General features: G+C 35.8%; 1 protein-coding gene across 1 annotated transcript in view; it reads left to right on the top strand.

Moving 5' to 3' along the window:
- CUBN (cubilin) overlaps positions 1–15,795 on the top strand; it is a 275,207-nt gene that overhangs the window by 156,672 nt on the left and 102,740 nt on the right. Inside the window, exons 37-39 of the mRNA XM_057731754.1 lie at positions 9,406–9,611; positions 10,936–11,120; positions 13,231–13,423. Coding sequence (XP_057587737.1) covers positions 9,406–9,611; positions 10,936–11,120; positions 13,231–13,423 — 584 coding nt within the window. The remainder of the gene's footprint in view (positions 1–9,405; positions 9,612–10,935; positions 11,121–13,230; positions 13,424–15,795) is intronic.

Below are 15,795 nucleotides of genomic sequence, written 5' to 3'. Positions count from 1 at the left end.
GTTGACAAGTTTGAATGACTATATTATATTTTCCAGCAATCTGTGAGCATCTTCAATTACTTTGGGAAAACCTTTGACTATGGCTTGTTCAGCTTTAGTCCAGGCAGTACAGAAAATTAAGGGTTTAGTCTCTGGATTCTCTGAAGGCTTAATTTTATTTTATTTTTATTTATTTATATTTATATTTATTTATTTATTGGCTGTGTGAGGTCTTTGTTGCTGGGTGTGGGCTTTCTTTCTAAGTGGGGCAGGATGCTACTCTTCATTGTGGTGCATGGGATTCTCTTGTTGCAGAGCACGGGTGCTAGGCACATGGACTTCAGTTGTTGCAGCACACGGGCTTAGTAGTTGTGGCTCACGGACTCTAAAGTGCAGGCTCAGTAGTTGTGGCGCACAGGCTTAGCTGCTCCATGGCATGTGGGATCTTCCTGGACCAGGACTTGAACCCGTGTCCTCTGCATTGGTAGGTGGATTCTTAACCACTGTGCTACCAGGGAAGTCCCAGAAGGCTTAATTTTAAACAAACATATTCTGAAAAGTCCAGAGGAAAAGGGAATGGGAAGAGCTTCATATAGGGAAGCTTGGTAAGGGAATAAGTATGCGGGAATTAACAGTACGAAGTAGGCATAGGCGGTGTAGTGAGGAAGGAGGAAGATGGCCCCGGAGATGGGGTCTGACCATGAGAAGTCAATGGAGAAAGAGCAGATGGTGTTGCAGGCAAAGCCTGAGACCAAGAAGCAGAGGAAGAAGAGCCTGAGGCATTGGGAGCCATCTTCTCTCTCATTAATCATGTTTGCCTCAGTTGACCTTAAAATCTTATTTTGTAAAGAGGTAATTCTAGACTCCAGATAATGTTGGGAAGCCTCAAAATACCAACCAAAGTAAGCATTCCACTCATTTCTGGAAATTTTTTGAGCTATTGTAGTCTACTTTGGTTTTAAGAAAATTAAGTTTGGGAATTTCAAAAGTTCCCCATAATGGCCATTGATATCCTGAATTGCCTTTGGTCAGGTTGGTCAGTTTAGTTAGAAATGTGCATGAGGAAGGTCTTTAAACATCAGATCCCCATTGGGGATGTGAGTACTCTCAAAAACTGGGCTTCCATTTCTCAGAGGTTTTTCTCTAGAGTAAAAGAACAATTTTCAAATATTTTACAACACAAACAGCTCAATTCAAACAGCTTACAAGTCTAAATACCAGCCAATTCTAAGGAAATACCTTGGTCCTAGAGGAGCCAAGCCAAAGACTTTTTCTCCCAGTGTCTAGAGAATAGCCCTTTGCAAAAGAATAGGCTGAAGGCTGGACAAAAACTGGCACAGTTTCAGTGAAACAGCCCCTGCTCCTGAAGGAATGGGTCGAAGCCTAGCCAGTTTCAGCTGAAACAGTCTGATCTCAAATCAGACGAAAGTGCCAAGTCAGTACACATGTACAGAACCAAGCATTGACCAGAAAGACGAAGCTTTAAAACAGATTCCGAATAAAACCTGGAAAGCTTCAAATGCAAAGATAGTGTGAGCTCAGATCCAGGAGAAGGATATACCTTCAAACTCCAGGGTTGGTGCGAAAAGCAGAGAGTGACAGTGGGCTGAATTTGTGGGTATACCTGTACGGAGCTGTTGGGTGGCTCATCTGTACGAGTCCCTGAAATGTTGATCTGAAATAAATAGAATGCCAGATATTTCTCCAGCAAAGATGGGTTTATTCAGGATCAGAAGAGAATTGCAATTCAGGGTCTGAAACTATGGTGACCACTGCAACTCCCTGCACAACAGGAGAAGGAGGATGCTTTTGCACAGGGAAAAAGAAGCTGGGAGGGCTGCAGTAAACAGAGTCCATGGCTTTTTATTGTCTGAATCCTTGTCAGGAAAGAAGAGGAGTCTTTCTTCTTCCTGTTGGGCTCTGCTACCATCACAGGGTATGAGAGCTCCTTCTTCTGGTTTCTCAACTTTGTATAATTGAAGTTTCTGTTTATTAATTTTTTACAGAATTTAATGGTTGATTTGTAAAATCACTCTCATGTTCCTCGTTGAAATGTAAGCCTTTTTGAGTACGGACTATGGACATGCAATCAACCGTAGCATCCCAGCACATTCTGGGTGGTCTTAAGTTAAATTAAGCAACAATAATGTATTTTCTAGAGGTAGATAGTGAAAAGCACATGGTAAGTGAAATGGGACCTTTTAATCCATCAGTAAAGAGTGCTTGTGACGTGCCACACTGGTAATGAGGGCTCGATAACTATTGGATGATAGGATGTTGTTATTTAAATTGCCATTTTAAATTAAAAGTTATTTGTTTTACTATATCACAGATTATTGGGCTTTGGTTGGGGTTGCTAATTCTGTTTTGAAAGAATATAATAAATAACTTACTGTTGAGAGAAGAGGATTGTTTTGAGGACACTGCTCTATTTATTCAAATAAGTCTTGCTCCTCTTATAGACTTGCCATTCTGTGCATCAAGAATGGACTTTTAAAAATGAAAGAAAAGTCCTATTTGTGGACCACATTCAAACATCTCAAGTTACTTACCTTTAGCCCATCAATCAGACAATGCCTCTTCAGGGTCCAACTGGCATTGTGTCAAAACAAAGACATCCTCTGAGCACCTGAAAGGCAATACAAGTTTAAGTTGCCACATGGGAAAGAGGTTTTTGTTTGCTTTTGTCTTTACTAAAAGCACAAAGTTTTGTATGGGGAAAAAATATATGTATATACACATATATATGTGACCATATATATATGTGTGTTTCTTTATTCAACAAATATTTATTAAGCCCCTACTTTATACATGTAAACACTTGTTATACCCATGCTAGATGCTTCATGTTACTCCCATAATAGATGCTTTATATGCAATGATGAATTAACCATGAACACTGTTTTTATGATAAAGTCCAAAGGCTTTCACATGGCTTTCTAGGCCTCAAAATTGCTAAATGAAAAGGGCTTTTCTGTTTGTTTGTTTTTTCCTCTTGGTCTTTACCACATTCACATTCTTAAACAATCTGATGTTCAGTGCTTCTCAGGGACTGGGCCAGGTACTGAGAATGTTTAAGATAGACAAGATTCTATCTCTTGTTAAGTTACTAATAAGTTAATGTCAAGAAGCTATTTGTTTAAAACCTAAAGAGATTCATCTGTGTGCTTAATCACATCCACATAGGGCCACAGTTGTGATTAAAGGTGTTAAATTTTAAGTGGACAGCACGAGGTTCGTGCAGACCTGATGTTCAGTGGATGTTATCTTCTCTCACTCTGCCATTTCTAAAGCATCTTGTGTGGCAGTTCAGAGTTACATGCAAATGGACAACACGGGGCTTTCCTCCTAGTGGGTGGAAGATAAACACAAAAAGCAGGTTTCATCCATTTGACTCTTCAATGGACACTAAATCCTGATTTTTGTATGAACAAGTCTTAATGCTTCATCTTTTCCCTTTCTCATCCATAAGAAGTTAATTTTGATTATTTTGTGTTCCTTGCTTGAGTTTTATTTTTAAAGTATAATTTGTGGGATGCAAGATGTTCCTCTTTATGATAATGAGAAGGGCCTTATGGCAAGGCCTCCGAGTTATTTCTGCCCTGGTCTAAATGATATCCAGATGGGTGCTTGGAAATGTTTCCCTGGGGTGGGTGAGAAGCATATGAAAAGCATATGGAATCTGTCAAATTCTAAAACATGGGGTTTGGATTGTGGACACTGTGGTGAAATTGAGTAGGGAGAAAAGCTGGTGAAATTATGGTTGAAACTGTAACATGAAAGGAGGGGGGAGAAATAAAACCCCGAAAGAAGTTTTTTTAATAAGTCAGATATTTAAAGGAATTAACAGAAAATATATTTTATGCTGACAAAGTCCTTTAAAATGCGATTGATCTAGGTTCAAGAATCAAAAGGACATAATGAGAAACAGTGATTGTACTCTTTCTGTTCCACATCGCATTTGTATTGGCAGATCTGGGCCAGAGTGTTTGGAAAGAGAATGGATTTCCTTATAAAATGAACCCGCCTAAAACAACGACTTCCAAAAACAATAAAACTTTTTAAAAACTCTAATTCGATTCTTACAGGTATCATCCTACCATTGTTGCTAATGAAATGTCTTTTGTGACATTTAGCATTGAATTATACCAGTCTGGTACAGAAACAGAAAACCCCTGCACTTAGTGATCTTCTAGATCATCGGACCAAACTTTAATGTGCATGTTGATCTTGTTAAAATTCATATTCTGATTCAGTTGGTTGGTGGGGCCTGACACTTCATTTCAAACAAGCTCTCGGGTGATGCTAATATTGCTGGACCACGTGCTGCATTTTGAGTAGAAAAGATTTAGGGGCAATTTTGTGTAAACCACTGCTGGGGAAAATGATCACTGCTTCTTCTTTCTGAGAATCAGAAGAACACAATTTTAGCATATTTTACGTTGTTGATAATGTTATCATTATTGTGATAAAAAGGAGCCTGAATTTAAGGGTCAAACTTGGTAACCATCCTAAGGATGGATTCAGAACAGGTATTTCTCAAAAACAGTTGTAGATGTGAACTTTGTCTTACGGAGCATTAAATTGTCAAGGAAGGCAGTGGAGGTAAGACCATGTGTGGCTTGTTTAGCTTGATGTGGCTCTTTCCTGATTTCTTCTGTGCTTGGTTACTGGTCATGGCTTGCTGCTAAAACTAAGCCTGAAATGTAGATCCAGGTGATCCACACTGTAAGAACCTACCTTGATGGGACTGTGAGAGCCACAGACTCACTGTCTGGCTAGAGACCTACCAATCCTGGTATCTGGCTTCAGAAGCTAGTGGTAGAGCAGAGCTGACCAGTTTGATCCAGGGCTCTGGTCACAGTGAAGGCTCAGAGATGTGCCTGATATATCGATCCCATAGTGGGCAGTGAGGTCCCAAAACCTCCAGGCTGGTTGGCTATCCCTAAAGCATCCTAACCTGTTAGCTGAGATAGAGCCCTAGGAGGGCGCTGTACTCACCATCGTGTGAAGTCCTGATCACACAATGTTGAGCAGCGACTGAAAGACACACAGCAGGGAAGTAAATTTCCTATTGAGACATTTTTTTTTTCCTTCCCAATAGTTTTTTTCTATAGTCTTACTAGGCTGTTCTTTCTTCCTCTCTTTATCTTGTCCTTCTTCTCAGCAAAAACTTCTTTCAGTTATTTCTGAAGAAAGAACAGTTTGCACTCACTTCATTTGCTTTTAAAAAAAATTATTATTTTTAAATAAAACCTTACAGGGTAGTAGAAGTTCCCCATCCACATCCCTTTAACTTATCTTCACAGATATAACCTATATTTTGAATTTTGTGTGTGTTGCTTCTATGTGTGTTTATAGACTTTTATCACATATATGGAACATATACACGTATCTCCATACGCACTACGTAATATTGCTTTCTGTTTCACATTTTACATAAACGCAATCATACTTATTGATTTTATTGGAATTATATTAAATTTTAGATTAACTTTGGGAAAATTGACTCTTCATATTGACCTTGAATACCTTTCCATTTATTCAGTCTTCTTTTATGTCCTTCACCAAAATTTCATATTTTTTGCATGTGTCTTATATTTTGTTATATTTATTCCTAGGCATCTTATTTTTTGTTGCTATTAAAAATAGCATCCCACTTAAAAATTATGGATGTACCCTGTCCACCTCACCTAAGTAACCTTCCTTAATTACTTGATTTTTTCCTCTTAAAATTTATCCCTGCCTCACAGTATTTCTATTTGCTTTTTATTGATCTCTCCTTCTAGAATGTAAGCTCCCCAAAGGGAGGAGCATTGTCTGTTGCCTTCATTGTCCTGTCCCTGTGTCTGGCAATAAAGTAGAGAGACAAAAATTTGTTGAATGAATGTTGACTAAGTTACATTTCCTAAGTTTTTGTTTGCTGGTAAAAGGAAACCCTATTAATTTTTGCATATTATCTTATCCAGCAACTGTTCCATTCTCTAAACTTGCCCAAAATTTTCTCTCTCGTCTGCTACTCTATCTTCAGTGCCTAGAAAAGGACCTCACATGTTAAGGTGCTTGGTAGATATTTATGAATGAACAAATGCTCTTGAATATTAATTTATAGCACTTCCTTTCCAGTTCTTACAAACGTTCCCCCTTTTCCCTGTCTTATCGCCCTGGAGAACCCTTCATTATTTTATGCAACAAAGTGATGAGAGCAGGCTTTTTTATGTTGTTTCTTATTTAAAAGAAATGTTTAAAAATTTTTACCTCTAAGTATATTTGCTGTAGGTGTTTGGTGGGCAGTTCTCAGCCAGTTGAGAAAATTTCCCTGTATTCCTAATTTTCTAAGAGTTTTTATGATGAATGGGTGTTCAGTTTTATCAAATGCTTTTCTGCAATTGTCACTGATTCTCCCTTCACATATTTTTTGAATCTATTTTTCTTGTTAAGTCTTTGTGTGTGTGTGTTGAATTGTTCTAATAGATCTTTTCATCTTAAACCATTGTGAGTCCAATCTGATTAAGATTTATATATTTTACAGATTGATGGATTCATTTAGCTAATATTTTATGTAAGATTTTTTATCTGCATTGTTAAGTGAGATTGACTTAAGTGTTTTCTTTCTGTGACCTCCCTAGACTGATTTTGCTCCCAAGATAATACTAAATTCGTTAAACAAGTTGGACTCTGTCCCCTCTTTTCTTTCTTTCTTTCTTTCTTTTTTCTTTTTTCTTTTTTCTTTTGCAGTTTGTGTAAGATTAGGATTGGGATATTGACTTATTGAAGCTTTGGTAGAATTCCTCTATAAAATAATCTGGGCTAAGGTATTTGTTTCCTCTTCTCTGCAGGCAATTTTTCATACTGATATTTATTGATTTAATGGTATTTTTAGTTTTTTTTCTTCAACTAGTTGTATTTTTATAAAAATTGTCTCAGTTCAAATTTATTGGCATAGGTTTTTAGAAGATTTCATTATAATTTTTAAAATTTCTAGTATATCTGTTATTTTGTCCTTTTCTTATTAGTAATATTGCTCATTTAAGCTTTCTTCTATTCTTGATCAGGCTTATTGGAGGTTTATGCTTTGTTAGTCTTATCAAAGAAATAGCTTTGGGGTTTTTTTTTTATCTTTTCTAGTATTTTCTATATTTCTGTTTCACTAATTTCAGATGTTGTCTTGTTATTTCTTCTACTTCCTTTGTGGGGTTTGTTTGGTTTTTGTTTTATTAACTTCTGGGATTAGACATCTAGTCCATTTTTCTTAGTATTTGTTCTTTTCTACCATAAACACTTAAGGCTATAGATTTCCCTCTAAGTATTGCTTTGACTACACTTCCTAAGTTTTATGGGCCCAGCGCACTTCCACTGCTCAACTCTGCCTGCTTTAATACATAATGTGTTCACTCTCATTCAGTCCTAAATATATTCTAATTTCTGTTATGATTTCTTAACATATGGTTTATATAGAAAGGTGTTTTATATATCCAAATTATGGAATCTTTTTGTTAAATCTTTATTACTCTGTTCTAATTTCATTCTAGAGTGGTCAGAGAACATAGTTTTTAATAGTTTTAATATTTTCTGAGATTTGATTTGTTGCCAACTATTTTAATACATCTTTTAAATGTATTTATTTATTGGCTGAGCTGGGTCTGCGTTGCTGCACATGGGCTTTCTCTAGTTGCAATGATCAGGGGCTTCTCTTTGTTGTGGTGCTGTGGCTTCTCTTGTTGAGGAGCATGGGCTCTAGGTGCGTGGGCTTCAGTAGTTGTGGCACTCAGGCTCAGTAGTTGTGGCTCATGGGCTCTAGAGCACGGGCTCTAGAGCACAGGCTCAGTAGTTGCGGCATACGAGCTTAGTCGCTCTGCAGTATGTGGGATCTTCCCAGACCAGGGCTCGAACCCATGTCCCCTGCATTGGCAGGCAGATTCTTAACCACTGCACCACCAGGGCAGTCCCTTAATACATTTTTATACATGTTAATGGGCACATGAAAAGAATAAATGTAGAGAATTTATAAATTCTAATTGTTGGTTGTTATAGAAAGCTTATTATTGTCTTGCTGTTATTGTAATTCATCACCAAAAATCATCTAATTTACTCCTACATATGTGTGAAAAATAGTCCTACAGTGGACTCTCTAAAAATGCTCCTTTAAAAGTTACTTATTTATTTAGAGTAACCAAATCCCATAGCCCGTTCTTAATCCTGGGTCTTTGCATCATTTGACACTCTTCATCACTCTCTCCTTAATTTTCTCTTGGTTTCTATGACATGACACTGAACTTGTTTTTATCCTGCTTTCCAGACTACTCCTATGTTTATTACTTCCTCTTCCATTCACTGTACTCAAAATATGGGTGTTCCCTAAGCTTCTGCTCTGATCTCTTATCTCTCTCTTTACTTATCACTCCCCATTTTTTCATCTCTAAATCCGCAATCTAGCCATCCTTTCAACTATTTTCATGTGCATACAGGTGATTTCAAAATGCAGCCTCAGATTTGCTTCTGAAGCCCAAACTTGGCACCATGAATTGGGTTGAATCGGCTTTATATTTGTGGATCCTTCTCTGGACTATTTCTTCTACTCCATTTATTTGTCTACTGTTCCACCAACACTATGCTACCTTGATTATATCCAAATTTTTTTAGGCATTGAGGCCAATTTTTAAAAGCATCCATTCAGTATCTACGGGTTCCAGACTCTATATATGTGACTAATGACAATCACATGAGGTAGACCTTATTTCCCACCCTCCATTTCCCATGTCATCATAATTGCAGAATATAAAGAAGTTGAATAGGCCATACTTGAACACTAGCCTGTTTTAGTACAAATACCATATTTTTTCTACCTTTACAGAAATTAAGTACAGATGCCTTTGACTGGCATTTAAGTTCTGCCGAAATTAACCCATCATGCTGCTCCAGCTATGTCTCCTAAGATTTTCTTAAAGGCACTCACTGTTCTGACTAAATGTGACCTCTCATAGATTTCTAAGTATGTCCCGCTCTTTCTGCATATGTGCTTTGGTTGGCACGCCTTCCCTGCCCACCATTTTTGAACCTTAAATCTAGCTGTTTACATTTCCATCTCAAAAAAAAAAAAATCTCTCCATCAAGCCACTACTGAGCCTCACAATCAGATATGATACCTCTGCTTCAAAATAGTTCCGATGGCATGATATTCTGCCTTCTAGCATACTTTTTTCTATCTTCTTGCCCAATTTTTCCCCAGAAAGAAAACTTCTTAAAGGCACTGTATTAATTTTCTTTGTATATCTTGAATCACCATTTCAATAAATTTGAGTGAAAGAAATGTTTTGAATGAGCTAAAAGGCACTATGATTAAAGTTAAAGGAAAAATTTAAAAAGCAAACAGATTAACCTAACAAGTGTATCAATTGAATCCCTAATTTTGTTTTTTCAAATCAGAACTTTCCAGCTGGAGGACTCTCAGGACTGTAGCAGAGATTTTGTGGAGATCCGGGAAGGAAACGCCACTGGTCACTTGGTGGGACGATACTGTGGAAACGTCCTCCCCCTCAATTATTCATCCATTGTTGGGCACATCCTGTGGGTCAGATTTGTCTCTGATGGCTCGGGCAGTGGTGTGGGCTTCCAGGCTGCATTTACCAGCAGTGAGTTGGTTCTGTTTTAGTGATGGCTTCCAGAATGTGTCCTACAAACTAGAAGGGATAGCAGTGTTTTCAGAATGCATTAAGAATAATCCCCCTATATTTACTGTCTCTGTGGAATTACTTTATTATACAACGTACTAGAAAAATTAAATTATATATGAATGGCTCGTTAAGAGTCAAGGAGAGCATTCTCAGTGGCTCTAACATTCTTTTTAAGCTCTAGTGTCTACCTAATTTCAAGTTAAACATTATTCATGATATTGCATTAAAGAGTTTTCTAATGTATCATGGTTTCAGTTTGGTATACTTATATCAAAAATTGAGTTAGAAAATTTGATCCCTTTGGTATACTTATATCAAAATGTGTTTCATTTGATCCCATAAACTCTATATTCCTCACATAAAAAACGTTTGCTATTGTGCAAATGAATCTATTTATGAAACAGAAATAGAGTCACAGATGTAGAAAACAAACTTATGGTTACCAGGCAGAAAGGGGGAGGGGAGAGATAAATTGGGAGATTGGCATTGAATTGACATATACACACTACTATGTATAAAATAGATGACTAATAAGGACCTACTGTAGAGCACAGGGAACTCTACTCAATATTCTGTAATAACCTATATGGGAAAATAATCTAAAAAAGAGTGGATATATATATATATGTATAACTGATACACTTTGCTGTACAGCAGAAATTAATACAACAGCATGAATCAACTATACTCAAATAAAGATTAATTAAAAAAAAACCCCAACCCACAAAAAACATTTACTGTTACTTTAGGATATTCCTAAGTGCTCAGATATTGTAATAACAGATATACTTCTAATAGGATAAAATGTTAAATATTTTTATTTTCGAACTCAATTTTTTCATAATAGCTACTGTATATGTGGTATGAAAATGTCAGTTTCTCTTACATAGTTAAAAAAAAACCTTTTTCATTCTTTTTTAAAACAAAGTAAAATAAGTAAACAAAATTATAGAATAGGGCTGGTAATACCCCTTCCCAAGTCCCCAAGTCCCCAAGTCCCCTGGGGTCTGAGAACCCATTTTTACATGGAAGCTGTTGTTTGTTTTCACACCGTGTAGCCTTCGAAGGGGATGGAATTCCATTCACAATATCACCCTTCTCCAAGGAATTAATAGATAGCAGAGAAACCAAAAGGGAAGCAGTATTTCTTTCAGTGTTCAGAAAAGAAATTGCAGTCAATTAAAAGTTCATCCTTTTCAACACCCCTTGCCTTTTGTTTCTTTCATTTGATTAAAGAGCTGTTCTAAGTAGGTCTGATTTACTACTCTGTTTTTGTTCCTAGTATTTGGCAATGATAATATTGTGGGAACTCATGGGAAAATTGCCTCTCCCTTGTGGCCTGGAAATTACCCCGACAACTCCAATTACCAATGGATAGTGAATGTGAATGAATCTCAAGTTATTCATGGTAGAATCTTGGAGATGGACATGGAAGCAGCACTTAACTGCTATTATGACAAATTAAAGGTGAGTTTCAAAGAGCGATTGATGTTTATACATTTTGGTGAATTGCTACAGCAACAATAGATCCAAGTTAATGTCTATTCAAGCGTTTGCAAGTCATAGGGAATGGCCTACCCTACATCATGAGTACCCCTTCAAGGTTCCCTGAACAGTGGTAATTCTGGTACTATTATATTTATTATTTTTGATTCTGTATCTAACTTTTATTCAGCATTATTGTAATTTTTCTGTTGGGCTTTATCTAAGCATGTGTATGTATCTTAATAATTTATTCTATCTTATATCCCATTACCCTGCTTATTATTATGTTAGTGTTAAAAACTTGAACAATCATTTTAAAATAAGCAAATATAAGTATAAAAATTGTGGTAATGATTGCCATCCAGACATTGGCTACTGTATCAATTCCAGAGGCACTATCAGATTTTTTTTTATCCAGCTTTATTGAGGTATATTTCACAAATAAATATTGTGAATGTTTAAGATGTACAGCTGGGTCTTTTGATATATGTACACACTGTAAAATAATGATCACAATCAAGCTAATTAACTTATCCATCACCACAAATGGTTACCATCTCCTTTATTTTTGGTGTGGTGAGAACACTTGAGCTCTACCCTCTTAGCAAATGTCAAGTGTACACATGCTATTATTAATTAGCCATACTCACATTGTTCTACATTAGATCTTCAAAATTATTAATCTTGCATAATTGAAACTTTGTACCCTTTGACCATCTCCCTGTTTCCCACTCCCCCCATCTCCTGGCAACCACCATTCTACTCTCTTTCAGATTCTTGAAGGCCAAGATTCCATCTTATTCATTTGAGGTCCACAATGCCTTACATAGAATCCAGTACTTGATAGATGCTCAGTATGTTGGAAATAATTATTAGCTAATTTGAAATCTGAGCTTATGTAGTAGCTTCAGTAGAGAAGTTTGTAATAACACAAAGAACTTGTTCAAATTATTTATATGGTGGAGGGAAGGATATGAAATGTAATTGGACGGCATCCATCCACATGTGCAGAGAAAATAAACGTGCTCGATATTATGTATGTGGAAACTATCACTAAACATGCCTCTAACTAGATAATCTAACGTTTTGAACCAAATGAAAGAAAGTTCTCGAGTGCTTTGAGTATGCTGAGCCCTTGCAAGCTGTGATTCTTTTGTTGTTGTTAATTCTGCTTCTTTACGTCTTTGGAAACGTGAACTCCTTCAGGATACCTGTCCACTTTCTCTCATTAGACTTTCCCTTTTTCTTGTTACTTTTCCCCTTTCTTCCTAATTCCTCCCTTTGAGGCCCCAAAGCACACTCAATAAGCACTGTTATTGTGCCACTACCTGGTTCCTACTTTTCCACCCATAAATTTTACTATAAAATGAGCTATATCATTGGAGCATATTTATTGATATAATTATACAGGAAAGATATAAATAACTTTTTAATTAACAGTTTTGTTTATTAAATACAATTTAAATATACATTATAAAATTTTCATGAACAATATGAAGCCTATATTATATATTTATAATTCATAAATGTAATAGTGTGTGTAGCTTTGTTTTTTTTGTTGTTGTTTTTTTTTTATTATTTTTTTTGGGGTACACCAAGTTCAATCATCTGTTTTTGTACACATATCCCTGTATTCCCTCCCTTCCTTGACTCCCCCCCACTCGAGTCCCCCCCATCCTCCCCGCCCCAGTCCTCTAAGGCATCTTCCATCCTCGAGTTGGACTCCCTTTGTTATACAACAACTTCCCACTGACTATCTATTTTATAGTTGGTAGTATATATATGTCTGTGCTACTCTCTCGCTTCGTCTCAGTATCCCCTTCACCCCCCGCCCCCTCCCATACCTTGAGTTCTCCAGTCCATTCTCTGTATCTGGGGATATAAATAATTTTAAAACATTTAATTACTTGTAACCATATTTTATATTTCCTGACACTTTGTATTTTAAACTGATATATAACGTTTACTTGTTTATCATTTTTTTCCATGATGATAAAACTATAATAAGTTATCCTTTTGGTTTTCTACTTATGAAGAAAAATGGAGGTGATTCCTTAAGTTCAGTGCTCTATTATCTGTCTTTTCCATGCAGATTTATGATGGGGCTGGCATTCATTCCCGCCTGATTGGAACCTACTGTGGTACCCAGACTGACTCTTTTAGCTCCACTAGAAGTTCTTTGACATTTCAGTTTTCTTCTGACTCTTCAGTCTCAGGGAAAGGATTCCTTTTGGAATGGTTTGCAATGAATGCCTCTTTTGGACCTTTACCTACCATTGCTACAGGTGTGTTTGGTAATAAATGAAATTCTTTTTAGGGGCTGATATGTATAGACTAATATTTCAAAGGTTCCTACTAACAAGTGAAAAATACACAAATGAATAAGAATAATAATTACAGTCTCAAAACCCTTCCTCCATATATTCAGGTATTCTTTTAATTTCATAAATACATAAAGATTATTTGTTTATTTCAAAAAGTGCTGGTTTACCATTATATTTTTCATAGTGACTAAGGGTTTGATCCATAAGATATTCTACTTACAATTTCTAGAGACCACTGTAGAGATTTCTGAAAGTTTGGTTTGCAAATACCACGTGTACACACACACACACACACACACACACACAATAGTTAAGGATCAAGCAATGCAAGTAACTGTTTTCCTCTATATTGCATTTTAAGTGTGCCTTCAGAAATGTTTCACTTTGTCCTTAGCTGGTTGTAAACCCTCGTGTTTAAAGGTAAAATTGGCCTAAATTTTAAGCTTTTATTTTACTATTTTTATGACATTTTAAATTCCCTCAGTAAGCCATGTTTTGGGAGACTGTGCTTTTTCCTTGAAAATTTGTTTAAGCAATTTTGAATGGCTCTTGTGAATTTGAGCGTTGACATACAATAAATTCAGCAGGTATTTCTCACAGCATATTCTCAGTCCTTGAAATATTTGATTGGGACACATTATCCTAGGATCTCACTGAAGACTTTGAACTTGTTTTAAGACCAAATGGACCCTAAAAGATTAGAATCTGTTTGCTTATAACTTCTTGGGAATTTGTATCAGCAGAGATCACAGATGAAGGTGTAATTCATTATTTTTATTTAATGCCTCATAGCATTCTGTCTTAAGATGTTAATTTTCACCTCTCTTATAAGGTGCTTTCATAACATTGCCCATGAATCTCTTCCTTAAAATATTAATCTATTTACCTAAGAGCAAAGAGCCATAAACAAGATTGCCAGGTATAATTTAGAGCTAGCCATTTAAATCTGCATAGCTCTTATAAGTAAACTTTATAAGACATAAACTTTATGTCCACAAATCTCATGTTAGAGAAGAAACCACTCGTGCAAAACATTGTATGAGTAAATATAATGTAGTACTAAAAAAGAAAAAAGTTCTCTTCTCATACATATATTCCATAATTATGTGATTTAAGTGGATAAGTGAATATAATATCATAAATCTCATTTCTCTTAATGAAGAACAGCAAAGGGAAAAGTAAGCGGGTAAGAAAATCTTACGGTTTACTAGTTATCTAGTTCATGTAAATGATTATCATGATCATATCACATCCTAAAATTTTCATTAAAATGAAAAAAGCTTACTGTTTTAAAATGTATTAATATATTGAACAGTGTAACATGAGCATTCTGTATGCAAACATATATTAAATTTAATTCAACAAATATTTATGGTGGGTTTATTATAGATACACTGAGGGAAGTGTATACCAACTAAGAAAGGAAACCAAGATATAATCTCTATTCTCCAGGAGTTTTAAAGTAATTGGCAAAGAGAAAGCATTCCATTAAATAATGATGTAGTAACTAAATGATTAAATTGCAAAGCAGAAAGCAATCAAAGAAAAATAAGCCTAATGTGGACAAGGGTCATGTGAAGGAAATTAATTATGTCAAGTAGTAAAATATTAGCTTATCAGTCAGGACATATTTGGTTATGCTACAGTAACAAATAATTCCAAACTCTGAATAGCTGAAAAACACAAAACTTCTTACTTATTCATGTTACCCTCTTAGGTTAACTGGTTGTTGGATCTGACACTGTTTGGGACATTACCTATGATTGTGGCAGGAGGAAAGAGAGCCCTGGCATGCCTCAGTCTAAAAGTGCTCAGCTTAAAAGTGATACATGTCATTTTGCTTATAATTCATAGACCAAAACTGGTCAAAAGGCCTCACCCAACCACAGAAGTATTAGGAAATGCAATTTCACCATGGGTATGGAAGTGAGAAAAAATGAAATATTTGACCAACAGCACTAATGGCTTATAGTCAATTAGTATGACAATTGCTTTTTATAAATTCAAGATGAGAAATATTTTATGTAGAGGAAAACCTTAACATATGAAAATATTGGATAGTATTCAGATCTTATACTTTGAAATTGCTTTTACTTGTCTATTTTTTTTAAACTTCTACAGCCTATATAATAATAGGATAAAGTAATTAGGACCTACTCCTATAAATTTTACATTTATTTCTTGGTGGTCCTAGCAAGGTTCAAACATGTATGGTATAAGAGTCATAAACTTCTGTAATAGTGGAGTAAAGGCCTCTGAAAATCTATTCTTGCATAAAAGCAATGAGAACAGTGGCAAAAATTTTTTTTGCCAACTTTTGAGAACTCTGGAAT

The sequence above is a fragment of the Hippopotamus amphibius genome, chromosome 4 (assembly GCF_030028045.1).
Source record: "Hippopotamus amphibius kiboko isolate mHipAmp2 chromosome 4, mHipAmp2.hap2, whole genome shotgun sequence".
In the NCBI taxonomy this organism is placed as follows: domain Eukaryota; kingdom Metazoa; phylum Chordata; class Mammalia; order Artiodactyla; family Hippopotamidae; genus Hippopotamus; species Hippopotamus amphibius.
This window is presented reverse-complemented; position numbering and strand designations above follow the sequence as displayed.